This window comes from Culex pipiens, chromosome 2 (assembly GCF_016801865.2).
Source record: "Culex pipiens pallens isolate TS chromosome 2, TS_CPP_V2, whole genome shotgun sequence".
NCBI classification, from domain to species: Eukaryota; Metazoa; Arthropoda; class Insecta; order Diptera; family Culicidae; genus Culex; species Culex pipiens.
The window spans coordinates 165,390,852-165,418,759 of NC_068938.1; the positions used below are offsets into that span (position 1 = coordinate 165,390,852).

Consider the following 27,908-nt stretch of genomic DNA (forward strand, 5'->3'; position numbering starts at 1 on the left):
ATTTTGATACTGGACATGAAATTTGACATTTTGGCAGTGGTGGCCACCACATGGAGTGGCCGCAGGCCCCGGGGATGTTCCGATAACATTTGCGGAACCATAAGAGTTGGGGCAATATGGGTATCAAACTTTAGGGATTTTGATACTGGACATGAAATTTGACATTTTGGCAGTAGTGGCTACCACCTGGAGTGGCCGCAGGCCCCGAGGATGTTCCGATAAGGGGACATTTGCGGAACCATAAGAGTGGGGGCAATATGGGTATCAAACTTTAGGGATTTTGATACTGGACATGAAATTTGACATTTTGGCAGTGGTGGCCACCACCTGGAGTGGCCGCAGGCCCCGGGGATGTTCCGATAAGGGGACATTTGCGGAACCATAAGAGTGGGGGCAATATGGGTATCAAACTTTAGGGATTTTGATACTGGACATGAAATTTGACATTTTGGCAGTAGTGGCCACCACCTGGAGTAGCCGCAGGCCCCGGGGATGTTCCGATAAGGGGACATTTGCGGAACCATAAGAGTGGGGGCAATATGGGTATCAAACTTTAGGGATTTTGATACTGGACATGAAATTTGACATTTTGGCAGTGGTGGCCACCACCTGGAGTGGCCGCAGGCCCCGGGGATGTTCCGATAAGGGGACATTTGCGGAACCATAAGAGTGGGGGCAATATGGGTATCAAACTTTAGGGATTTTGATACTGGACATGAAATTTGACATTTTGGCAGTGGTGGCCACCACATGGAGTGGCCGCAGGCCCCGGGGATGTTCCGATAACATTTGCGGAACCATAAGAGTTGGGGCAATATGGGTATCAAACTTTAGGGATTTTGATACTGGACATGAAATTTGACATTTTGGCAGTAGTGGCTACCACCTGGAGTGGCCGCAGGCCCCGAGGATGTTCCGATAAGGGGACATTTGCGGAACCATAAGAGTGGGGGCAATATGGGTATCAAACTTTAGGGATTTTGATACTGGACATGAAATTTGACATTTTGGCAGTGGTGGCCACCACCTGGAGTGGCCGCAGGCCCCGGGGATGTTCCGATAAGGGGACATTTGCGGAACCATAAGAGTGGGGGCAATATGGGTATCAAACTTTAGGGATTTTGATACTGGACATGAAATTTGACATTTTGGCAGTAGTGGCCACCACCTGGAGTAGCCGCAGGCCCCGGGGATGTTCCGATAAGGGGACATTTGCGGAACCATAAGAGTGGGGGCAATATGGGTATCAAACTTTAGGGATTTTGATACTGGACATGAAATTTGACATTTTGGCAGTAGTGGCCACCACCTGGAGTGGCCGCAGGCCCCGGGGATGTACCGATAAGGGGACATTTGCGGAACCATAAGAGTGGGGGCAATATGGGTATCAAACTTTAGGGATTTTGATACTGGACATGAAATTTGACATTTTGGCAGTAGTGGCCACCACCTGGAGTGGCCGCAGGCCCCGGGGATGTTCCGATAAGGGGACATTTGCGGAACCATAAGAGTGGGGGCAATATGGGTATCAAACTTTAGGGATTTTGATACTGGACATGAAATTTGACATTTTGGCAGTAGTGGCCACCACCTGGAGTAGCCGCAGGCCCCGGGGATGTTCCGATAAGGGGACATTTGCGGAACCATAAGAGTTGGGGCAATATGGGTATCAAACTTTAGGGATTTTGATACTGGACATGAAATTTGACATTTTGGCAGTAGTGGCCGCCACCTGGAGTGGCCGCAGGCCCCGGGGATGTTCCGATAACATTTGCGGAACCATAAGAGTTGGGGCAATATGGGTATCAAACTTTAGGGATTTTGATACTGGACATGAAATTTGACATTTTGGCAGTAGTGGCTACCACCTGGAGTGGCCGCAGGCCCCGAGGATGTTCCGATAAGGGGACATTTGCGGAACCATAAGAGTGGGGGCAATATGGGTATCAAACTTTAGGGATTTTGATACTGGACATGAAATTTGACATTTTGGCAGTGGTGGCCACCACCTGGAGTGGCCGCAGGCCCCGGGGATGTTCCGATAAGGGGACATTTGCGGAACCATAAGAGTGGGGGCAATATGGGTATCAAACTTTAGGGATTTTGATACTGGACATGAAATTTGACATTTTGGCAGTAGTGGCCACCACCTGGAGTGGCCGCAGGCCCCGGGGATGTTCCGATAAGGGGACATTTGCGGAACCATAAGAGTGAGGGCAATATGGGTATCAAACTTTAGGGATTTTGATACTGGACATGAAATTTGACATTTTGGCAGTAGTGGCCACCACCTGGAGTGGCCGCAGGCCCCGGGGATGTTCCGATAAGGGGACATTTGCGGAACCATAAGAGTGGGGGCAATATGGGTATCAAACTTTAGGGATTTTGATACTGGACATGAAATTTGACATTTTGGCAGTAGTGGCCACCACCTGGAGTGGCCGCAGGCCCCGGGGATGTTCCGATAAGGGGACATTTGCGGAACCATAAGAGTGGGGGCAATATGGGTATCAAACTTTAGGGATTTTGATACTGGACATGAAATTTGACAATTTGGAAGTGGTGGCCACCACCTGGAGTGGCCGCAGGCCCCGGGGATGTTCCGATAAGGGGACATTTGCGGAACCATAAGAGTGGGGGCAATATGGGTATCAAACTTTAGGGATTTTGATACTGGACATGAAATTTGACATTTTGGCAGTAGTGGCCACCACCTGGAGTGGCCGCAGGCCCCGGGGATGTTCCGATAAGGGGACATTTGCGGATCCATAAGAGTGGGGGCAATATGGGTATCAAACTTTAGGGATTTTGATACTGGACATGAAATTTGACATTTTGGCAGTAGTGGCCACCACCTGGAGTGGCCGCAGGCCCCGGGGATGTTCCGATAAGGGGACATTTGCGGAACCATAAGAGTGGGGGCAATATGGGTATCAAACTTTAGGGATTTTGATACTGGACATGAAATTTGACATTTTGGCAGTAGTGGCCACCACCTGGAGTGGCCGCAGGCCCCGAGGATGTTCCGATAAGGGGACATTTGCGGAACCATAAGAGTGGGGGCAATATGGGTATCAAACTTTAGGGATTTTGATACTGGACATGAAATTTGACATTTTGGCAGTAGTGGCCACCACCTGGAGTGGCCGCAGGCCCCAGGGATGTTCCGATAAGGGGACTTTTGCGGAACCATAAGAGTGGGGGCAATATGGGTATCAAACTTTAGGTATTTTGATACTGGACATGAAATTTGACATTTTGGCAGTAGTGGCCACCACCTGGAGTGGCCGCAGGCCCCGGGGATGTTCCGATAAGGGGACATTTGCGGAACCATAAGAGTGGGGGCAATATGGGTATCAAACTTTAGGGATTTTGATACTGGACATGAAATTTGACATTTTGGCAGTAGTGGCCACCACCTGGAGTGGCCGCAGGCCCCGGGGATGTTCCGATAAGGGGACATTTGCGGAACCATAAGAGTTGGGGCAATATGGGTATCAAACTTTAGGGATTTTGATACTGGACATAAAATTTGACATTTTGGCAGTAGTGGCCACCACCTGGAGTGGCCGGAGGCCCCGGGGATGTTCCGATAAGGGGACATTTGCGGAACCATAAGATTTGGGGCAATATGGGTATCAAACTCTAGGGTTTGTGTGATGTGTCTTTAACACATGGTTCTGAATTACTCTTTGTAATAAATTTTATTGTTTGCAAAATATTACTTGAAAATTGTTCATTGCCGAAAGTGCCGAAACAGAGAATTGATGAAATGATTTCATATCAACTGGCCCGAAAATTTTGCCATTATGATTAGCTGAAGAAGCGTTTGAAGGTTTTAAACGTTATCAAACGTCAAAATACCATGAGACCATCTTTGAGCAAAAATAATAGATCTTACGAAATAACTATTTCGTGATTGATTTTGTGGCAAAGAAACGTAAATATTAAAAAACTATAAAAATTTCATTTACTTTTGTGTCCGAAGTTCTTCGTCATGATGGTTATGCCTGTAGGATTACCACTGCACCTTTTTTAATTTTTGAGTCTTTTAATTATTTTATTTCAGATTTTTTGATTTTTTTTTTTCATTTTTGAAAATATGATTACAGAATTTATGATTTTATCAATATTGCATTTTTTAGATTTCATTTTTTTTTATATTCTTAGTTATTTTTTGTCATTTCTTTTTTTTTTTGTATGTTCGTCTTCATTTGAAAAATTTAAAATTTCAGATTTTTTTTTCAAATCATTCAATCAAATTTGAAAAATGTTTGAAAAAATATTTCTGATTCAAAGTTTCAAATTGTTTGATTTTTTATTCAACATTTTTTCTTTCAGACAATTTAATGATATTTTTTGGAGGATTCTCTCTGGTTTACATTATTTCCTCAAGCCCTAAGTAAATTTTTATGTTTAAAAAAATTAAAATATGTGCAACGATTCAAACGCGCTTAAAACCATTTCTGATAACTTTTTGTTATTTTAATGCAAACAAAATTGACAAGACAAAATCTTTTCGATGGATCAACTATGGTCCTCTTGGGAAGAGCTGTCAAGTAGGACTTTTTCTGTCAAATAGGACCGTGAGAATAATTGAAAAAAAAAAAAATTTTTTTCTTCCAGACAATTAAATTATATTTTTGGGGGATTCCCTTCGGTTTACATAATTTCGAGCAATAAACAATATCCGTTTTCAAAATTGAATTTTGTAGTTTTCAGTCGCAAATGTAATAAGCAAATGTGGAGTTTTTTTTAAAAAAAAGGTCCAATAAACCAAATTTCCAGTTTTTGCTTTTTGGGTGTTTTTGAAACCGCCTTGAGTCAGGGGTATTAAAAACACCCAATAAGCAAAAACTGAAAATTTGGTTTATTGGACCTTAAAAAAAACGCCAGAAATCCAAATTATAAGTTTTTTTTATCAATACATATAAGGCTTTCTAGGCCCAGTGAGAAAAATATAATTTAACTCAAAAATGACGAACTCCTCGTCACAGTTCCTGATGCAAACAATGATCGAGCTGTAGCTGTCACAGCCCTGAGAAGTATGTTGGCTGACATATCGGGCAGTCAGTCAAAAAAAACAGCTAGAAGTCGCTCGACAAAAAAAAAATTGCTAGAAAGAGATAGGAAACCTGATGCAAACAAACGTCCAGCTGTCATGTAAACATACTTTGAATGTGTTGGTTAATTTTTGACTAGAAAGCCTTATTGCAAACAAGCACCGCGCTAAGAAACGTCGCGACGCGACGATGCGTCGTTTCTGTATTTTTTTCAGCCGCGTACCGCTTAAGAAAAATTTTATCATGACCCTTTCCTTGACCGTTGTGCGTTTTTTTTTTGCGTTCTTTCCGAGCTTCATAACAGTAAGGTTAGCATGAAGAAATATTAATGATTCTGGATGTGCGTGTAGAGAATTACTCTGAAGTCAAATTTTGACCATCGACGCACCCCTCGATATTGTTGTTGTTGTTGTTGTCCCGTTTGACAGTTATCGCAAAAAATGTTTACTGATGTCATCACAATCCATGGCTTTCTACCTTCTACCTGTTTGTTTTGGTTTTAGTGGCACGGAGTCATGCACTCACACTAATGCAAAGCAAGATGACGAGTACCTTTGATATACAGCCTTGATCACAATCTCCCAAATCGTTTCAATTTCGTGTTACTAAAATCGAAAATTCTTAAATTTCTGCGTATAACTCCGTGAAAAGTGCGAAATTACATTGAAAACGTGGCCAAGATGCCCCTCTTCGATTCCGTACTGCAGGAAAAGCCGGCCATCGTGCTGGAAATGGGTCATGCCCTAACCAAGTGAGTATCCGCCTGCCGAGTTTGAAGTTGTAATTTTGCTTAAAATGTACCGTTCCCCCTCTCTGCAGACTCGGTTACGCCGGTGAGCCCCACCCCCGCAGCATCATCCCGTCGGAGGTGCTGGACCACAAGGCGAAGAGTGCCAACCGGACAACCCCGAACAGGAAGCTGTTCGATTACGCCAACGAGTCCGAGCTGTACGACCAGCTGGTGGAGTTTCTGAAGATGATCTTCTTCAAGTACGTGCTGGTCAGTCCGAAAGAGCGCAAGATTGTGATCGTGGAGTCGGTGCTCTGCCCGACGCAGATCCGGGAGAATCTGGCCAAGGCGCTGTTTTGCCACTTTGACGTTTCGTCGATCTACTACGTTCCGTTGCATCTGGTGGTGCTTTCGACGCTGGCCGTGGACACCGCCCTGGTGGTGGACGTTGGGTACAAGGAGGCGAGTGTCGTTCCGGTTTACAGCGGAGTTCAAGCGGTGTTTGCGTTTGAAGCGCAGAATTTGGCGGCGGAAGCGATTCATGAGTACATCAAGGGCGAGTTGATTTTGAACGGGGTTGAGGAACATCTGCTGACAGATTACGTCGTGGAGGACATTAAGGTGCGGACGTGCTTCGTGACTACGAGGGAACGTGCCTGCAAGTGGCGCAGCGAGGAAAAGTTTGAAACCTGCCCCGATGTGGACTACCCGATTAAGGGAGATGAAATCATTAAAATTCCTGGAATTTTGCGGGAAACCGCGTTTGAAGTACTGTTTCCCGAGGATAACGACCACCTCAACTTGGCAAACATCATCCTGAATTCGATCTTGAAATGCCCCAAGGACATGCGGAAAGCGCTCGCTGAAAACCTGGTTCTCGTGGGCGGTACCACAATGGTCCTAGGTCTGGCAGCGCGTCTCAAGCAGGAACTGGCGGCGCTTCTGCAATCGGACCAGTATCGGGAAAAGCTCTTCATCAAGACGTTCAAGTTCCACAAACCACCGGCGAAGGCCAACTTTACCGCCTGGCTGGGAGGATCGATCTACGGTGCGACGGATCTGGTGCTCACCAAGTCGATTGCCCGCGAGGCGTACAGCAAGAACCAGCAGCTGCCCGACTTTACCAACTACGATGAGACGCGATCGCACGGTAGGATTTAGGAGGAAGTGGTTTAAATTATTTATTCGAGTACTCACAGTGAACTATATTGTAATTTGCACTACCTATTTTTATTTAAAACTAATAAATTATGCTTCGAAACAATTTTGAAGCGAGTTTTGTTGTTTTGAGAAAAAACAAGCCTAATATTCAAAAATATTATGGAATATTAGATGTGGTGATATGAAAGTAGTTAACAAGCTTGGTTTATTACTGAAATAAACTGTATTTATTACTTAAGTCACCCCTAAATGATGTCAGTTCATTCGTTTTTTATCTTCTTTTTTTCTCTCTCGTTTTTAACTTTTTTTTTGTTCAGTTTATTGTTGAGTGTTTCTGTAAATAGTTTGCTTTAGTGATCAAAAATGCTCGCTGTACTTAGTTTAGCAAAGATACTTAACAATATGAAAAAATAGTTCTTTTTTTCACCCTCAGCTTATCTTTTCGTTAACGCAGAGAGAAGAAAAAACGAGAAATCTATCGTGTAAACCAAAACTACCTTTTTCCCCAACATGCCACACACAGTCCTCTAAGTTGATTGAACGCGAAAAATAATGGATTGTTTGTTCTTCCTGAAGTGATTTGTTCTAAAAAAAAATGCATCTCTTTTTTGTGAAAAGTGTTAGTAACTGCTTTCTGTCCAAGAAAAAAAAACTTATCCTAAAGTGAAACAAAAAAAAAACGCCATTTATCCCAACTTGGCAAACAGACCGGAAGTGGCCTTGGTCTTGTCCCCGTTGGCGGCCCGCAGCTCCGTGATGACCATCTGTCGGGAGAATCCCATCGACTCGAGCTCGACGACGTCCATTTCGGAAAACTGATCCGTCGGGAGCAGCACCAGGGGAACGTCCTCGGTGGCAGCTGCGGGCGGGGCAGGAACTGGCGGCGGCTGCTGCTGGCCGGATGAGGTAGGTGTGCTGCTGCTGCTGCCGGTGCCACTGGTCGATGCTGTACGCAAATAGAAAATGCAATAGCGGTCAGCGGGGGTGTGTTAATAAACAGAGAATTTGGTTTGCAGTTCTTTATTTTCTTGAAATGGAATGCAACACTCAGGGTCATGAAAAAGTCTAATTGATAATTATTTAAATAGCTTAGTTTACATAAATTCTTAAATTCTTAAATTTTTAAATTCTTAAATTCTTAAACTCTTAAATTCTTCAATTCTTTAACTCTTAAGTTCTTAAATTCATAAATTCCTAAATTCTGAAATTCTAAAATTCTGAAATTCTGAAATTTTTAAATTTTTAAATTCTTAAATTCTTAAATTCTTAAATTCTTAAATTCTTAAATTCTTAAATTCTTAAATTCTTAATTTATTTAATTCTTAAATTCTTAAATTCTTAAACTCTTGAGTTCTTAAATTCTTAACATCTTAGATTCTTAAATTCTTAAACTCTTAAGTTCTTAAATTCTGAAATTCTTAAATTTAAAAATTCTTAAATTTATGAATTCTTAAATTTTTAAACTCTTGAGTTCTTAAATTATTAAATTTTTAAATTCTTAACATCTTAGATTCTTAAATTCTTAAATTCTTAACATCTTAGATTCTTAAATTTTTAAATTCTTAAATTCCTAAATTCCTAAATTCTTAAATTCCTAAATTCTTAAATTCCTAAACTCTTAAATTCTTAAATTCTTAAATTCTTAAACTCTTAAATTCTTCAATTCTTTAACTCTTAAGTTCTTAAATTCCTAAATTCCTAAATTCTTAAATTCCTAAATTCTTAAATTCCTAAACTCTTAAATTCTTAAACTCTTAAATTCTTAAATTCTTAAATTCTTAAATTCTTAAACTCTTAAATTCTTCAATTCTTTAACTCTTAAGTTCTTAAATTCTTAAATTCCTAAATTCTGAAATTCTTAAATTCTTAAATTCTTGAATTCTTAAATTCTTAAATTCTTAAATTATTTAATTCTTAAATTCTTAAATTCTTAAATTCTTAAACTCTTAAATTCTTAAATTCTTAAATTCTTAAATTCTTAAATTCTTAAATTCTTAAATTCTTAAATTCTTAAATTCTTAAATTCTTAAATTCTTAAATTCTTAAATTCTTAAATTCTTAAATTCATAAATTCTTAAATTCTTTAATTCTTTAGTTCTTAAACTCTTAAATTCTTCAATTCTTTAACTCTTAAATTCTTAAATTCTTAAATTCTTAAATTCTTAAATTCTTAAATTCTTGAATTCTTAAATTCTTAAATTCTTAAATTATTCAATTCTTAAATTGTTAATTTTTTAAATTCTTTTTTATTATTGTTATTTTTAGAAATTTTTAATTTTTAAATTCCGAAATTTTTGAATTTCTGAATATTTTTGTTATTAAAAAAATGATTATTTCAACCTCTTATTTTTTCAGTTTTTGATTCCCATTTTTTACTTTCCTCACCTTACTGAGGAAAGGCTATCAAATAACTCGAAAAATTAACTTTTTAATTAGACCTACCGTCATTTATACATATCGACTCAGAATCACCAGCTGAGCAAATGTCTGTGTGTTTGGCCGTATGTAGACATGTGTACCGAATCAATGTCATTGAAATATCTCGTCACTAACTGAGCCGATTTTGACCGTATTGGCCTCATGCGATTCGTCTTGGGGTCCCATAAGTCCCTATTGAAATTTATAAGATTTAGTAAAGTACATCAAAAGTTATGGTTAAAAACTGCTGCATATAAATTTCACAATTAATAAAAAAAAACGTTACTTAAACCACCTTTAGGTGGTTGGTGCCTTCCTCTCATTTATAGTGATTTCAATCCCCCTAAAGTGTCCACATCTTTATGGATCTCCCCTAACGTTCACGGCATCTAAGAAGTCCTAAAAAAAATAAGTGATGAGTAAAAAAACAGTCTACCTACAGACTTTTTGTCAAGATTATACAGACACGGCCTTTGAGGAAAATTGCATCCCTCTACACGGCTTTTTCGTGACGATCAGACCCGACCAGTTGAGGTTATGTGAATTCAGACCATTTTTTAAACTGCTTGTAATTTAAGATAGTTAAGTCAGATCTTGAAAATTCTTACTTCACCTAAAAGGTCTTCTCAAATGCTTTCTAAAAATATATAATATGTGAGGGTTTCATGAAAAAACCACCCTTTTTACCATAATTTTAATTTAATATTAAACAGTTTTTTCAACATAGCTTTTAAAATACATGATAAAACTGCATGAATTTAAATAGCAACTTAGGGGACGTTAAGACGGATCGATTAAAACCTTTCCGGCCAAAATCGGTTGAACCTGTGACGAGATATTCCAGTGACATTGATTTGGTACACATGTCTACATACAGCCAAACACACAGACATTTGCTCAGAAGGTGATTCTGAGTCGATATGTACAAATGAAGGTAGGTCGAGGAGGTCTAATTAAAAAGTTCATTTTCCGAGTGATTTTATAGCCTTTCCTCAGTAAGGTGAGGAAGGCAAAAAGGGTGGTTTTTGCATGAAAACCTGCCATACTATATTACAGCATTATCTCCTGTTGGATTATTAATCTAAATTTTCTTTAAAAATGTTCATCCGTTTTCTTTTCAATAGTTCATCCGTTAATCTCACTTATGCCAATGGTCGTATCGCTTGCTTAGGGCGAATCCCAGACCTTTACCTATCACAACTACCAACTCCCCGCGACACTTACGCAACCTTGTTGTTTAAATTCGATCAAATTTGGTCAAACGGTCAATTTGGTCGAGTTCCACAATAGGGCTGGGAAAAAGAGCCTGCGGTTTCGCTACCTTTTTCTAAGTAAGTCAAGCATCAACATTTCCCGTGCTCCGCATCCTTTTTCCTTCCTGGTGAATGGTGGAGATGGGCGCGGCCGGCAATGGATGGCTTTCATGGTGCTGCCTGTCCTGTTCTGGTAGAATTGGTTTTAATTCCCTTAAATCATTTTCTAAGCAACCTGGGCTGGACAATCATCAAACATACATGACGAAATCCAGTTTGCAACCCGCTAAGATCACCATCTCCATGCGAATGCGAAAAATTTACCAACACATTCATAGTATGTTTACATGGGAGCTGGACATTTGTTTGCAAACGAATATTTTCGCAATCTTCGGCAAAAATTCTCCCTGGAACATGAACTATAAGCTCATGTGGTTTTGAAAAAAAAAGCACCAGGCCCTGTCGCAACCAATCAAGCTCATATATACAGTATGTAAAAAAAGTATTTACACCCCTTGGGCACTATGCACATTTTGTGATGAAACATGTAAAAAATTTAAAGTTTGACAGGAACCTAGTACTACGTTTTGTTCAGAAACTCATGCCAAACATTTTGCTACAAAAAGCTCATGAAAAGATGATTTCTATAAAAAGTTATATAACAAATACTATTACGAAAATAAAAAAGGTGCAAAAAAAGTATGTACACCTTTCGGAAAATTAACATAAATAATGTTATTTGTTGACAAATCACCATAAATCCAGTCTCCCAACTACAAATAGGCATCCTTGACTGATTAAAAAAAGAATTTGGATTGAATATAAAGTTTACTAACTACTTAGTATAAAAGTTTATATAACTCTGGAAATTCTATATAAAACTTATCTAAACTTAATTTTGCAAACTTTTAATTCAACTAAATGTCAATATATTACCATAGAATTGCTAAATAAACATGTTTGAGTGGGTATAACACCGTTTTGGGGGTATTTTTATCGATAGAATAAATTTTTCGTTGGAATTTCATACCAACCCGGAATTACGTCGTAGGAAAATCCGCCTGCATCCGAACCGGTCCACGATTCACAAGTCAACCTATGTGGAATCGGAAAGGGCATAAATTTTCCGATCTTTTGATACCCAAACATCTAGATTTTCTTTAAAACTTACGTTTTTGAATACCTGGGCAAAAAGTAAGTTTGATCCACGAGAACAAAAATTACGAAATTCCATACATTTTTGGCAGGTTGCTCAAACGAAACCATAACAACGTTTTTGCTTAGGTATTTAAAAACGTGGGTTTTATAGAAAACCTGGATGTATGGGTATCAAAAGATCGGAAATTTTATGCCCTTTCTGATGCCACATAGGTTGACTTGTGAATTGTGGACCGGTTCAGATGCCAGCGGATTTTCTGACGACGTAATTCCGGGTTGGTACGAAATTCCAACGAAAAAATTATTCTATCGATACAAATACCCCCAAAACGGTGTTATACCCACTCCAAAATGTTTATTTAGCAATTCTATGGTAATTTATTGACATTTAGTTGAATTAAAAGTTTGCAAAATTAAGTTTAGATAAGTTTTATATAGAATTTCCAGAGTTATATAAACTTTTATACTAAGTAGTTAGTAAACTTTATATTCAATCCAAATTATTTTTTTAATCAGTCAACGATGCCTATTTGGAGTTGGGAGACTGGATTTATGGTGATTTGTCAACAAATAACATTATTTATGTTAATTTTCCGAAAGGTGTACATACTTTTTTTGCACCTTTTTTATTTTCGTAATAGTATTTGTTATATAACTTTTTATAGAAATCATCTTTTCATGAGCTTTTTGTAGCAAAATGTTTGGCATGAGTTTCTGAACAAAACGTAGTACTAGGTTCCTGTCAAACTTTAAATTTTTTACATGTTTCATCACAAAATGTGCATAGTGCCCAAGGGGTGTAAATACTTTTTTTACATACTGTATTTGAGATTCGAACTCAACTTAATGCCCTGAAATGCTCAATCGACCCATTTTGTTAAACCCTAATGGAGATTTAGGGCGATTCATCGCACTTGCATACAATCTAGAAATTGCATGCAATATGTCTAGAATTGAGCCGCCCTAGTTCTCCATACAAACTTTGTAGAAAAAAACATTCGGCCAAGTCTATATATTTTTGAAAAATTCAAATTGCACGTGTTTCAGCGCAGAAATTTTGTTGGTCGTTGTTATTATAATTTGGCCATTTTCATGAACCTGAGTGTGCGAGATGTGTTGCTTTGTATGAACTGAAAAGTGTGTGTGATATTTCACTTACGCGATCTACGCCTTTTCGACGACGCTTGCTTCTCGGCATCCTGCTTCTCCGCTGTTTCTCCTTCTTAACAAAATTCAATTTTAAATTTTGCACACCCCGCACGGCGCAGACCAAAAACATGTAATACGAAAAGAAAATTTACAACAATCCAACAAACGGTCATATATTTCACCCCCAACGAAAAATCTCGCGCTTCCAGCCGGAAATCTTCATTCTTCACTAACCTTGATCCTGGGCACTCTTCGCGAGTGCTTCCTTCACGGCGAGTTCCTCGGCAAGGCGCGCCGATTCGGCCAGCGCCTTCTGCTCCTCCTCCGGACTGCCGGTGAGTCGGGCACACTCGGGCAGTTCTCCCTCGGCGAGGAACTTTGTTTGCGTGCCCGTCGTTCCGATCAGCAGGCAGTTGTTCTTGAGATCGATGTTACACTGTGGAGTTAAAGAGGAGAGTTTTAATTAAGTGGTCTCTTCAACGAGTTATCCCTCGCATACCTGGTGTCTTTTCAGCATATCCAGGCCGAGCAGCATGTCCATCGGTTGATCTTCGAGCACCGAAAAGCTCGACGTCAAAAAGTCGTTCTCAATTTGAATCTGCACCATGTGGATGCGTCCGATGATCTTCTGCACGCCCACGCCCTTCGCAATGCCCGCCCATCTGGTGTCGACCAGCCGCATGATGTTGCACCGTTCCGCTGCGGCCGCACTCATGATGGTCGCTTGCGCCCCCGAATCGATGAACGCCTTCACCGGGTGGCCGTTGACGCGGCAGTTGATGTACAGCATCACCACCGTGCCGAACGTTTCCGGATTGTACTCCATCGCGGCTTCCATGTTCGCTTCGATGTTCTTCTGCTTGATCTCCTCCGCGATCAGTCGCTGGGCTTCCGCGTCGAACGGGCTGGCCTGCAGGATGCGCAGTCGCTGCTGCTGCTTCTCCATCTTTTCGGCGATTTGTTTGCGCAGCACCGCCGCAAAGGTTTCCAGATTCCCAGAGAGCAGCGCTTCCGCCAGCCGTGGGTTGTTCTGCTTCAGCAGGGCCAGCTGGTCCGGATTGGAGAGGAACATTTCCCGGACGACGGCCGGATCGTCCTCGGGGGCGACCGTGGGCGACGGGCGGTTGTTGTTGATGATGCCGGAGTTGCCACTGTTGGAGCGGCTACCGGAGGCGACCACCCCCGTGGGGACCTGGATCGAGCCGAAGTCTAAGCTGGCAAGGCGGGTGGGTTCTGTGGGGGGGATTTAATCGAGAAAGAGGGAACGATTAATCGATGTTTACTTGCTTTATTGAGGATAGCTTAATCCACCTATGTGGTTGGGGCCTTCCTCTCATTTATAGAGTGACCCAACCCCACATGGTTTATGGATTGCCCCTAACATGATCGCAGCACCTAAGAGGTCCTAATATAAATAAGTGATGAGAAAAAAAGACTACCTACAAACATTTTGTCAAGATTCTACATACACCGCCGTGGGTAAATAGAATGAGGTTATGTAAATTCAGAGCATTTTTCAAATTGCTTGTAATTAGGTTTTACGCCGACTCGATTTGGAGGTCGGGGAAATTCGTCGACAATCGACGAAGACCATGTAAACAGTGCACACGAGCTGTCAAATGACGTCACGGCGTAAAACCTAATTTTAGATAGGTTAGTTATTCTTGAAAATTCTTAATCCACAAGAAAGGTCATTTCAGAACCTTTCTAAAAATATTTAATATGGCAGGTTTTCATGCAAAAAATCTCCCTTTTTGCAAATTGTTAAATTTATATGCGGGTGGGGGACATTTCGCCGAATGTCGTTTCGCCGAAAAGAAAAAACGAAAGGAAAGAAAAAGAAAAAAAAATGATAAATATAAAACAAAAACAAATTACAATTTCATTGTTTATTTTAAATTAAAAATCTTTCACTCTGACACTACCATCAAAAAATTCATAACGTTTGTGCAACAGGCAAAATGAAAAATACTTTTTTTGAGTAGTTTCAATCTTGAAGTACCGGAAAAGACGCTGGAGCTCTCTGTAGTATTTCTGGAAGCATAATCCTTTGATACGCACGACGAATTAGAGCCATTGATCGGGATCTCTAAATCCATTAACCCACAAGAACGTTGTAAGTTTTATCCTCTCCGTATAGGTAAACGTCCTCGTCAAAATGATGCGTTTTATAAAAGCAGGCCATAAATAAACATGTATCTTGCACCGCAAACAGAACGTCATCGCTGAACTGATTCCCATAGTAAATGGTTGACATTAAATTCAGTGGATTGGACATTTTTACCTTTGAAAAACCCCAAAAAATCAACTTAAAACACAAAAAAGTGACATTTGAAGCAAAATACCGTAGACCGCGACCTCACGAACTGTTTAGCAAAGAAACCAGGCACATGAAGTATAGTCTCCTACGTTCAAGGACAATGCAATTATTCTCTTTTGATAAGCATGTTCAAGAGTAATTATTTGCCGCTTATAAATAATAGAAAAAAGGTAAAAAAAAACATTATTTTTGGAAGTTTAAGCATACGCTGATTTTTAAGCAAACTATTTAAAAAAAGGTATTTTATATAAAAAAAAATATTAAAAAAAACACTCTTTTCAATTTTAGTTTTCATACAAAAGGACTAGAATAAATTTATTGAAAGAAAAGTGTTATTATTATTATTTTGTGAGTTTTTCATACTTTCATAAATAAACTGATCATTAAAATTAGTATAATTAACAGTTTCAATATTTCTGTAAGTTTTTGCATTCTTTTAAACATGAGCAGTTCTTTGAAAATCATAGGAAAATGAAAACAAATCTTTTGCAGGTATTTGACATTCTTTGTTTTTTAACTTTTGGTATGTTCTGAGTTTTTTCATTTTTGGTAATCTAATTTAAAAAAAAGTACTCAAAAAGAATTTGAGAATACTTCTGTAAGTTTTTGCATTCTTTTATACATGAGCAGTTCTTTGAAAATCATAGGATAATTTAAAATCTGACTTCAATGTACATGTCTACGGAAATTATCCACTGTTTTAAACAAAATTGTTTTTTGTTAGACACTTTTTCAAACAAATAATTTTGAATATTGTCTGTAAATTTATGCAGCAGTTTTTTAATCAAAAAAAGGGTAATCTTGTCTTTGTTAAACTTGTTGTAACTATGGATGTATGGAGTCGGAGTCGGAGCCGAAGATTTCTGATAACCCGGAGTCGGAGTCGGAGCCGGAGCTATCTTAAATTCAACAAAAAATATGTTTTTGTATTGTTCAGTATTTCTTATATAACAGCTTAATTTACAAAACAACTTATATTTTTAATTGATTTATCAGAGCCATTATGTATTTGAAGCTTTTTATTGTGATTGAAAAGCTCTAATTGTGTTATTACTCAATAATCACTAAATGATAACCTCTTACCCAAGTATGTAGTATCATAATTCAAAAAATAATAAAAAAAATATTGGTTATGTAGTCAGACTATATTTATGTTCCCTTTCAATTCAAATTTGACCAAATTTCATCCAGTTATTTCTGAAAAAAGTACACACAAAGTCATCTTTTACCCCGATAGCGAATGTCTTAGAGGTTTTAAATTAAATCATTTTTTAGGAAAAAAATTACGAGGTACATAAAAAGATTATAAATAGTAATCACTGTATTTGCAGATCGAAAAAGTGTCACTGACAGTTTTTCTTTTGTAACAAATAATCAACGATAATAACAATCTCTTACTTCGAACTCAACATGCGCATTTTGTTTATAACTGAGTACAAGAAAATCAAAGTGTTGCATTTAAAATAATTTAAACTAACAAAAAATGTCAAAAGAAGTTGCAACAAATTTGAAATAATCATTGATTGTTGATGTTGATTTTAGGTAAACTATTTTGATATCGTTGCAAATTATCGTTGAACAAATCTCAAGAATTCAGTACAAAAATGAACTAATAAAAAAATGTATAGAACAAAATATAGGATTTTTAATTTATTTTTCAAATATTATAAATAAAAAACACAGAATCAAAATATTATCAACTGGTACGAATTTTCTCATACTGTATGTCTTACGCCAATATGACGGAAGGTGATAATCATTGCAAATCAATGTACCTTAAAAAAATTAAATATTTGTGACCTAGAAAACATTTTACCAGTGGATAATTGTTTTTTATTATATTTTAAGTATTTTCATATATTTTGATGGAGGCGCAAGATTATCCATAAAGCTTCGTTTTAGGTTTAGATTCACGAAGTATCGTGCTCCTCCTTTTTAAAGCATATATAATTTTAAAATTAAGATAAATTAAAAATTTCCAGGTTAAAATATTTTCCATGTCACAGATATTTTAAAAGGACATCTTAAGGGTCCTTTCCACGAAGAAATTGTTTAGATACATTGATTTGCAATAATAATCTCCTTCAGCCATGGCGTGATGTCCATGTACGTCTTAAAAAAAAACAAAAAATGTTTCGTTTAAAATTGTCATTTAAAAAACAAGGTGCCTGTCACTGTGCTTCTTACAAATGTCAGCCTGAAAGTGAGCAAATTGAATTTTAATGTTCAATAGATCATTAAGGCCAGATTTCTTTTAGTTATTCATTCAAAATTTTAAATTAAATTTATTAGCTTTGAAAAAAATATTTTCAAATTTGAGGTTAAGCAAGTAAATCCAAATTTACTTACAAAACTGTTCTTCTCAAAATGCCTCTAAAACTGAAGATATTTTTTGATTTCTGTTTCCATAACGTATTAAACTTGTAACCTAGAAACTTTTTTCCGTTTATTTACTTTACTTTATTTATTTTTCTTGAGAAAATATGACGCTTAGAGAGTATTTAAATAATCCTATTTAAAAATTTAAAAATAATTTACTAATAATAGTTAACTAACTTTTGAAACATTTAAAAATATGTGGAGTCGGAGTCGGAGCCAACCATTTGTTGAAAGCTGGAGTCGGAGTCGGCTAGAGTTGGTAGGCCGGAGTCGGAGTCGGAGCCAACCATTTGTTGAAAGCCGGAGCCGGAGTCGGAGTCGGCTAATCTGAGAAAGCCGGAGTCGGAGTCGTTTGATATATGACCCGACTCCGCAGCTCTGGTTAGTAGGATAGGTGTGATTTGTCGTATATTCCTAGATCCATTTTGATATCTTTCCAATTTTTTAATATCCGGCTAACAAGTACGAAACCAATATGAGTACTTGCATTCATTCTAATCTTGCATTCAACTTTGCATTCGCATTCAGTTCTTGTTCCAAGCAATCAAACTTCTTGGATTCTTATAACATTCTTAGCCCTCCAAACGCACTAAGCCTCGATGGTCTGGTGGAAATCTTTTTGTCTGCTAACCCAAAGGTCTGGGGCTAATGAACTTTTGTTTATATTCGCATAATTCCTTCTTTTTCGTAAATTTCTCGATAGAAGCAGATAGGAATCGAACCCAGAACCTTTCGCTTACAAAGCGACCAGCGTAACCATTCAGCCACGCCTTCTCCTAAAAGAATATAATTATCACTTATGTGGTCTTAACTTGTAGCAGGATTGCCAGATCTTCAATAGTTCGGACTTTTTCAGAAGGCCTTTCGATAACCAATCAAACGAAGTGTACATAATGTGATATTTGGTACGATTTCCGATTAAAAAGGGCGTCCAATTTTCCCAGGGTTTAGATTTCCCGGGAAACGGGACACATATTTTTCAAATCCCGGGAATTCCCAAAACAGTCATAAAATCTATGTTTTCAATAAATTTGTTATGCGTGTCAAGCTTACAATCATAGAATTAGCTCAATACTGTTAACGGTCCACATCAATCATAGCTTTTGCACCCAGATTTCTGTTACAGACATTTTAGTATCTTCAAAACTACGGGAACTATCGATATATTTTTTATTCATCCCCTAAATTACTGTCTTCATAGTTATTTACAACAAAGTTTGACTATTTTTACAATCAGATTCTTGCAGGATTGGGTCCGTAAGTTTGACAATTGTGGAATAAGAAGAAAACAACTTCCTTGGTTGCTGTGCACCCTTTATTGGTGATAATCTTTTCTTCAATCTGAACAAGAACGGCAGTTTTTAGTTAGCTTGAATTTTTTTTTTGTTTTTTGTTCTTTGTGATTCAAATTATTTCATATTAATAATCATAACATTCTTCGCAATTCGCAATTTTCAGTGTAAGAACGGGCCTTGACCGATCTTATGCACTAGGTTCCCGACGAACACGCACTGCCCTTACACCTACATCTCACCCTTGCTCTGAGTCAGTACGAGCAGCACGCTAGAACACGCTTTGAGTGTTCGTGCCAGGCATGCACACCTTCTTTACCGGTTACGCATTTTAACTCGGCCGGGGGTGGTACATTACGTAGGGTTTGATGTAAGTATAAGCGCCTAACCATTTAAAGTGTGCCTAACAACTTTCATTAAAGCAAAAACTGTTTTATTTTTAGTTTGAAATCAAAAACTAGTTGTTATTTTACTGTGTATTGTTTTCTCATTATGTATTTCCTAGTGTTGAGTCGAGTTTATATGTTGCTACTTCTTTTGTCGCGGTGTTTTTTACAATTTTTGGTCCTAAGCATGTTATAAAAGTTTACAAAAAGTACAATAGTAATATTTGTGTTAATTATTTGATCATTCCAAAAATTTAGTAAGGGCTCAAACCTCACTTGTTTTTAAAGAAAAGGGTGAAGAATGAAAACAATGGACAGTGAAAGAAATATACTATTTGAGGTATCAATAGTAAAAGAAAGATATTTATGTGTGAAGTAAAAAATTAACAATAGTTAATAAATAGAGGTAACAAACAAGCTTAGATTGTATTAGGGCAATTTATAGGGCAGAGAATAAAATAGAGTGAAAAGCGTTGAGAAATAAGAGAATCAAATGAGTAGAATCGAAATCAAATGGAGGATAGTAAACAGAAGCCGCGTTAGAAAATCAGTGAAACAAAATAAACAGAAGATAGGTGGTAGCTGAAATGGAAAGAAAAGAAACCCCGTTGTGCGATGTTTCAGGTACATCCACAGCAGTTGACTCAACATACTGCGAATCAAAACAATACCGTCTACAATCACAAATTACTTCCCTTTCCCACATTGTCGCGCCCCTTTCTTTTAGCCGTCTCGACTTTGACCCGCGGTGGTCAAAGGTTTACGAGCCGTTTCCACAGGCCACCAGCAAGGTCACACTTTGTCATCATGATGACGAAACCAAGCCAACGTGGAGGTAAGAAAATAGGACACTTGCAAGGAACCAGAGCTATACTGTCTTGATCAAGTATGATCTAACAGGACTACGGACGTAGTCAGTGACGCTCCTTCCAGGATGTTCCTCGCCTGAGCGTCAACTAAAGAGGTATCATCAGCATCATTCGCACTTGGCCTGCAATAATCATAACATTCTTATTAATATATTTCTTTAATTTTTTATATGCGTAAATATTAAAAAAAATTAAATTTGCGGATCCGTTCAGTGGCTTCAAGAAGGCAACAACCGGTACATGCTGATTCATTTTGGTGGCGAAATTCGTTAAATTGAATTTAATACAGAATATTTTATAGTGATGATCAATTTTCTTCGAAAATGATCAACGGCTTCACCTTAAAAGCCAAATAAATGTTGATATATGCCGAATACAAATTTGCTAATGCTTTAAACTGCCGCTCTAATCTAGTCCGTCCCATATGTAAAAGGGGATGCTGAGATAACGATGTGAGAAGGCCAAAAAATGTTGCACCATTTTTCACATTTCCAATCAATATTTTTTTGCTCAATTTCTATACAATTATTTCAATATTAGTTCAACAAATATTTCTAACATGAATTTGTTTCATTAATCTTAAAATTTAGAGATAAATTTATATATTTTCATACTAGAACTGACTTGCCCACAGAGTAATCCAGAGGGAGCACTGGCATTTGATTTATGGTTGCGTTACGCGGTACATCGTGGTACATCCCCCCTTCAGCAAAACTTTCGGTTGTCGTAACGCACGAGGCAAACTGACATTTGAGCGTTACTTTTTTCAAGCGTTCAGATCTAAGAGCTCTTAGGTTCTGATGACTTTTCTATAAGCTGTCAATTTATTTTTCACAATTCCAAAATCAACAATGTGAATTATCTAATGGCTTTAAAATGAATCAAAAAGAATGCATGCGGAAATTTCAGGGCGTTGGCTGTGTTTGAAGAAGATTTCTGGAGCTGTTGCGGTTCTCCAGTGCGTTGAAGTCGGAACATACAGTTTACCGTTGTGACCGAACTCTTTGTCGTGGACAAAAAGAGCAGATTGTCGAATTTACCTATTGAATATTTCTAATTAATTTCTTTGGGGTTAACGGACCATACAAGAAATATAGGTGTCGATGGAAGCTTTTTGCTTTTAATATACTTAAGTTTATAATCCTCATACTGGGCTGAATTGAAGCATTGACCCAGTGCCTGCAGATTCCACCGTTGGCGTTCATGGCCACCTGGTTGAAGTACGAATAGACCCTGTGATGTCAGGATGGAAGCAACATCCAACAGTCCTAGCACAATTTTAGTCGACTATTTTGGTTCGGTTGAGTTGGTCCAACGGGGATGTTGATTCATTGTAAACTTCAGCGTAATGAGGAGGATTAAATGACCCCTTGGGCGTACGGCTCTGATTAAAAGGTTCATAACGAAGATCCCAAAAACTTCACTTGAGGTGGTCGTCTTCTGACAGTTGCTAGAAAATTAAAGCTCCCCAAGTTCTTTTAAATGTTCTAAAGAAACATTGACATTTTTAAAATCCACGTCATTCCATGCTCACTTGTCACTTGTCAAAACAAACAAATCGAAAAAAAACTGAGTTTACTATGATAAAAATATTCATCAGGAAACGCATAACGCAGCTACGATACCAAAGGGTAAGCTCGTAACGCAGCCACAAAATTCGATGACTTTTGTTCGGACTGCGTCCTCTGGATTACTCTGTGACTTGCCTTTATTTTTCTATAAATAAAGGCAAGTCAGTCAATGATATCAAGGTAGGCTTGAACATTTTCACCAGAAGTTAAACTGTCATTTCAAGGTTTGTTTGGGTAATTTTCAAGTGATTTTCTCAAATGTTATAAAATGAAGTTTTTTTATGTTTATTTCAGATTCATTCATATATAGTTAAGTTCATAACAATGAAATTGTAATCATAAACGAGACGAAAATACTACAGAGGCAACAGATATTTGAATGCGTGTCTCTACGTCTGGACCGTTGAAATTTAGTGATCCACAGTCTACGTTTACCGGAAGCAGAACCTCTTCCAGAACTAGGACCAGGGCAGTTCATTCAAGATTAAATAGAACTTATTTTATTATATTATTACTCATAATGGTATGTAGTTTCTTGTTTTCTCATGGTTGTCCCTTGCATGAAAAAAACACAAATGGTTTAAAATATTACGCATCAAAATTTATAAACATTCTTGCAAATATGAACTATTTATAATCTTTACTTAAGTTCTGCGGGTTCATAGAAACATTGTCCTTGAAATTTAAATGGTTCCACGTTTATTCAATCGATTCATGATACATTTCTTTAGAAGGAACTGACTTGCCTTTATTTTGCATATGGGACAGCACGAAAGTGATTTTTATTTTGGAATTTTCAGAACAAACATCACTTTTTTATTAAATTGGCTCAAAGTACATGTAAAAACAATACTTTTGCTATGTTTATCTAAAAAATGACTAAAATACATATGGGACGGACTAGATTAGAGCGGCAGTAAAATTGTTATCGATTACTATGTATTCAGCTGTTCATCTTTTTCCTTAACCAAATCTGAGTTTCCAGACCAAAAAAAGATATTTTTTTCAATTTCAGGAATACCCGGGACAAAATATCAAAAATCCCGGGATTCGGGAATTCCCGGGATGGACGCACTACGACCAAAGTTGGAACTTCTAGAACTTTTGAACTGCTAACTGCAGTCTGATGAAAGCATACTAGAAAATCTTAGGGCAAGATTACGCCCCAAGCTCTTTTCTTGTTAATATTAATAATTGCACATCCGAGAACAATCAAAAATCTATCTGGGTCATTCTCCGCCAACTCACACAGCAGTTGCCCCGACCCCTCTTCGATTTTCGTGAAACTTTGCTCTAAGGGGTAATTTTGGCCCCTGATCACGAATCCGAGGTCCATTTTTCGATATTTCGTGACGGTGGGGCGGTGACGTGAGACATAAGGGGTTTGCATGTATTCTTCACGAGTTATCAGAATTTTACAAAAAAGTTTTTTGGAAAAGTTATGATTTTGACCATTTTTGACCAGTTTATGAATTGTTAACCCCAAAAACTCAATCGTGTGCTTTTGAAAGTATTTTTTTCGGCAAGCTCAGCTAATTTTGCATAAGAACAACCCCTTTGACGATTGTTGTGACTCGTGCATTACTAGAATTTGATTTTTTTTTCCAAAAAAAATTTTTTTTTTGGTGGGTGAGTGTATCCAAGGGGTCATTCTTATGCAAAATTAGCTGAGCTTTCCGAAAAAAATACTTTTACAGGCACACGACTGAGTTTTTGGGGATAAAAATTCGAAAAACTGGTCAAAAAATGGGCAAAATCATAACTTTTTCAAAAAACTTTTTTGTAAAATTCTGATAACTCGTGAAGAATACATGCAAACCCTTTATGTTTTTATATCATTTTTTTGTTTTTGTCTGCTCTACTACTTTGTAGAACATTGTTACACTCTAAAATGTAACCCTGCAAAGTTAGAAAAAAACACGTAATTTTAAAATGAAAAATTTTGTTCTAAATGAAAAAAATAAGCCAACTGGATTATTTCAGATTCGAAAAGTACATTAAATTTCCCATAAAATGACATGTCTCACGATTTTTGACAGTTGAGTAACGGGAAATGGCAGCGATTTTAAAACTATTTTTTAACTTTTTTTGATGAAAAATACGTTTTTTTCGAAATTTTGAGTACGCCATCAAATCGGGCGTCTAATTTTACACAAAATTTCTATCTCTTCACGGTTGCGAGCTACAAATTACTGTAAAACGTGTCTTAGTAAAAAAAACAGAAAAATGAAAGGGGTCGTACCGCCCCACCGTCACGAAATATCGAAAAATGGACCTCGGATTCGTGATCAGGGACCAAAATTACCCCTTAGAGCAAAGTTTCACGAAAATCGAAGAGGGGTCGGGGCAACTTTTTCCGATTTTGTGTGAGTTGGTGGAGAATTATCCATCTCAAAAATTAAGGCGGCCAACTCAACTGCGTTGTGTCTACCGCAGAGAGGATTCTGAGAAAGGATCACATTATTTTACAAAATGTACAGAGGAGGAAGGATGCGTGGACATACCGTAACACACGTTTCATTAAATTTGATTAGATTAGTTATGAAAACCAATTCGTTATGTTAATTTTTTCAACTCGGCAAACTCGATGAACAAAAATTTTATGTTTGGCATATTTTTAAATGAATTTTAAAATTTGTTTTTTTTTTAAATTTTATATTAACCAAGTCGTCGCCGTTGTGCTAACTTGCCGTATGTGCATTTTGGGCCAAATTAGGTTAAGAACGTCATTTTGTGCAGCCGAAAATGCCCCACCTTTCAAGCTTCACAGATCCCAAAAAAATGATTTCAATCCTGAGATATTCAATAAAAACCGAAAAAAACACCGTCCATTTTTGTCATATGAAAGAAGTTTCAATTTTGTCGTCCTATCTTGACACAGCCTGAAAATTGATGTAGGTGAGTGCGACATTTGGCCAAAGGGATTTCCGGTCAAAACGCGTTTGACACAAGTACGAGCTCGACTGCCGTAAACATTTGTAATTATAACTCGGGAACTCGGCAACCAAATTCAACCAAACTTCGGGCAATGCACACAATAGTCAACCAAACAAAACGTGTTTGTTTTTGTTTACATTGCGTGCTCTCGTTTATATTTATTAAAGGTTATTAACACCCTACAACCCAACTCCGCCTTTAAAGGGGCTTCGATTTAAAAAATCATCAAAAATTCATTTTTCAAAATTTCATTGAGCGACTAACTCAACGATTGTTTTAATAGGAAGACCATGTTGACAAATACAAAAAAGGAAAATTTAAAAAAAGATTCGAAAACTTTGGTTTTATTGAAATTATTATTTTTTTTTTTTTTTTTTTTGGGAGGGTGATCCAGCCGCACATCGTTGATGTTGAAACCTCTAAACTGGGCCCTCGTCCTGTCACGTCCGTCAGTAGTCTTGTCGTACATTACAACTAGAACCAGATCTGCCAATGAATTAGTACACTTCGACCAAATAAACACTGACGCTGTATGGATCTGACTCTAGAATAAATGCACAGTTGAGTGTTATTCATAAGTCCAAAATGTTCAATTATTCATTTAAGTCCAAATATTCATTTGCGGATAACTACCTAACTTGAATTGAATACAAGATTTAAAGTAACCTATCCGAAAACTACTCTTATCTCAAATCCCCGACATTTTAATTAATAGCCAAAAAATCTAGAACGTTTCTTTTAAAACCTGTCTGGCTTCTTTAAAAAAAAACAATAACAAAAAATAGATTAACAGTTCATATTTTACAAGTCGTGAATTGAAAAAGAGACGACCATTTGATTGTCAGAATTCCAGTAGATCCTCGATTCGCAACAATGATCGATACAATCATAATCCGACAACCGTTAGTTCAACAGATCAACGAATTTGGTCCGATATCATTTCACTATTGATTGATCGAGACTCTACGGAAATTTTGACAAATCAGAATGGTTTTTATGCTACTTTAATGAAAATCACCGATTCTGATAAAATTACTAAATTCACTATTACTAATTTTGTCACTAAATAACTAAAGACAAAATATAAAAAGTTGATATTTATAGTTAAAATCCTAAATTCTACAAAAAACTATTTTTTTTTTAAAAACCCGCATCCTAACCTGACACCCACATTAAGATAGGGAAAAATCACATATGTAGCGTTTCATTGTACAAATGTGATATTTCCACTATCGGAGAACCTCCTGGTCTCGATGACAGCTTACCGGCCATCGATTAAGCCCTGAGACTACGTCAAAGTGGGTTCTCGTAGCATGAAGTGGTGTCCATGTGTAAAAATGGAAGCTTCAGCAATATACTGAACACTTCGATTTTAATTCCACATCGAATCAAATCATACTCTTTGCCAAACAAGCATCAAACCTATGACACTCATTATGACAAAGCCCAGGGAACTTTGGTTTTATTGAAATTATGAGTAAATAACATTTAGCTCCTTTTTTGTTATCATAGTACATCCCTATAGTTTTTTAATAGCTCCTATTATAGTTTATAATAAACATATGAAAGACCATTTAAAAAAAACTCTAGAATTGTTGTCAGCAACTTTGAAATTTGTAATATTATGGAACTCCTCTTCCTTTTTGCCTCTACGATTTAGAAGCAAAATTCTAATGATTTTTCTTCCATTCAAATTCGTTCTCAAAACAAGTACAAATTTAGCAAACAACGCCAACGCCAAAATCTCCACATATTCCAGTTCGCCGCCACAAAAACGCACCAAAACAGTCTCGCGGCACAACACGGCGGCGCAATGCATCAGATTGGCCGCCGCAGATCGTGGGGGTGATAAATGGTACATTTTACCCGAAATAAACAGAAATCCCACGTACATTTTCAGCGCTGCCCGCTGCAGTGTGTGCAAGTGCAATGACCCTCGTCGCTGTGTATTTGCAAGATATTTTCTTTCTGTAAAGTGACTTCATACCTGCCGGTGCGCCCGTCGGCTGGGGCCTCGTCCGGGCCGCCTGATGACCGCCGGCCTGCGAGATGTGCTGCAGCATGACCATGTCCCCGTCCTTGATGCCCAGCTCGGTGAGGGTTTTCTTGTCGTCCAGCAGCGGTTGGCCGTTGAACGAGATGACCATCTCCGTGGTGGGGAAGCCACTTTCGATTTCGCACAGGGCCTTGAAGTTTTCCAGCTCCAGATCGTCCGACACCTCCAGCGGGAAGGTGTAGTCCGCCGGGGTCGTCACTGTGACGCGCATTTTCAACTACTCCGGGAAACTGTGTCACGACGGCGAACTGAGGCCACGGAACGCAACTTTCCTTTCTCTTCAATGAGCACTCGAAAACAACGCGAACTGCACCCGGTCGCGGTCAGTTGCCGATTGGCCGAAAGAAAAGCCAAAACAAAGATCTTTACCACTACTGCAGTTCCGCGCAGTAAAAACAGAGGACATTCGCCTTTCGGAACCTTTTCCCCCCTGGTCCTCCTCTTCTTTCTCTTCCTTCCCTCTAAACAGCGCTTGTTTTCTTCACCCTCACCAAATTGGGAAAAAACAACACTTTCTACCGCGCGTGGGGGGTGATTTCCACAAAATGCCAATTAGTCAACGCGGTGCCTCACCTGCCGGACAGTTATGGCCACTGGCAGAAACAAGATCTACGACAAGAAAAACTTGGAATTTCCCTCGGAAAAACCGGCCCGAAAAATGTAAACGCGTTCGAGAGCAGCCAACAGCACACAACGCACACACAGACAAAGCACTCTTGAACTTTTGACTTTTGAGATGGCGTGCCAGTGACAGTTCGCGGTTTTCGATGATGATGATGGAGGGGAGTTGGTTCCCGGGAAAATGGAAATCTTTTTTTTTAATTCAGCTGCTGACTGTAAATTTTTATGTATGTATCTGGAGTTTTTTTTTGAAAAGGTCCTATAAACCAAATTTTCATTTTTTGCTTTTTGGGTGTTTTTGAATACCCCTGACTCAAGGCGGTTCTAAAAACACCCAAAAAGCAAAAATTGAAAATTTGGTTTATAGGACCTTTTCAAAAAAAACTTCAGGTATGTACAACAGTAAAAAACAAGATTAAAAAACATTTCTCGATTTCTGATCACTTGTTTCATTTTCTTCCAAAAAAAAATTGACAAGGCAACATTTTTTTGAGGATCAGCCGTCGTCTGTCGAGCTGTCAAGTAGAAACTTTTCTTTCAAGGAG

General features: G+C 38.0%; 3 protein-coding genes across 5 annotated transcripts in view; 1 reads left to right on the forward strand and 2 right to left on the reverse strand.

The window, feature by feature from the left end:
- LOC120424431 (tyrosine-protein kinase receptor) overlaps positions 1-27,908 on the reverse strand; it is a 295,519-nt gene that overhangs the window by 258,887 nt on the left and 8,724 nt on the right. The window lies entirely within an intron of this gene.
- Positions 5,641-7,057, forward strand: LOC120428138 (actin-related protein 10-like). The gene is made up of 2 exons (XM_039593123.2): positions 5,641-5,814; positions 5,883-7,057. The coding sequence occupies exons 1-2, from the start codon at positions 5,744-5,746 to the stop codon at positions 6,952-6,954; spliced, it is 1,143 nt and encodes a 380-aa protein (XP_039449057.1). The 5' UTR covers positions 5,641-5,743; the 3' UTR covers positions 6,955-7,057.
- Positions 7,159-27,457, reverse strand: LOC120428136 (protein DDI1 homolog 2-like). 3 transcript variants are annotated; one of them, XM_039593121.2, is made up of 5 exons: positions 26,674-27,457; positions 13,432-14,165; positions 13,167-13,368; positions 12,943-13,002; positions 7,159-7,900 (listed from the first exon to the last, which is right to left on the reverse strand). In XM_039593121.2, exons 1-5 carry the CDS (start codon positions 26,951-26,953, stop codon positions 7,641-7,643), a joined length of 1,536 nt encoding a protein of 511 aa, XP_039449055.1. In that variant the 5' UTR covers positions 26,954-27,457; the 3' UTR covers positions 7,159-7,640. The 3 variants fall into 3 exon arrangements, with proteins under 3 accessions (XP_039449055.1, XP_039449053.1, XP_039449056.1); XM_039593119.2 differs by having other exon boundaries at positions 12,943-13,005; XM_039593122.2 differs by lacking the exon at positions 12,943-13,002 and having other exon boundaries at positions 26,674-27,455.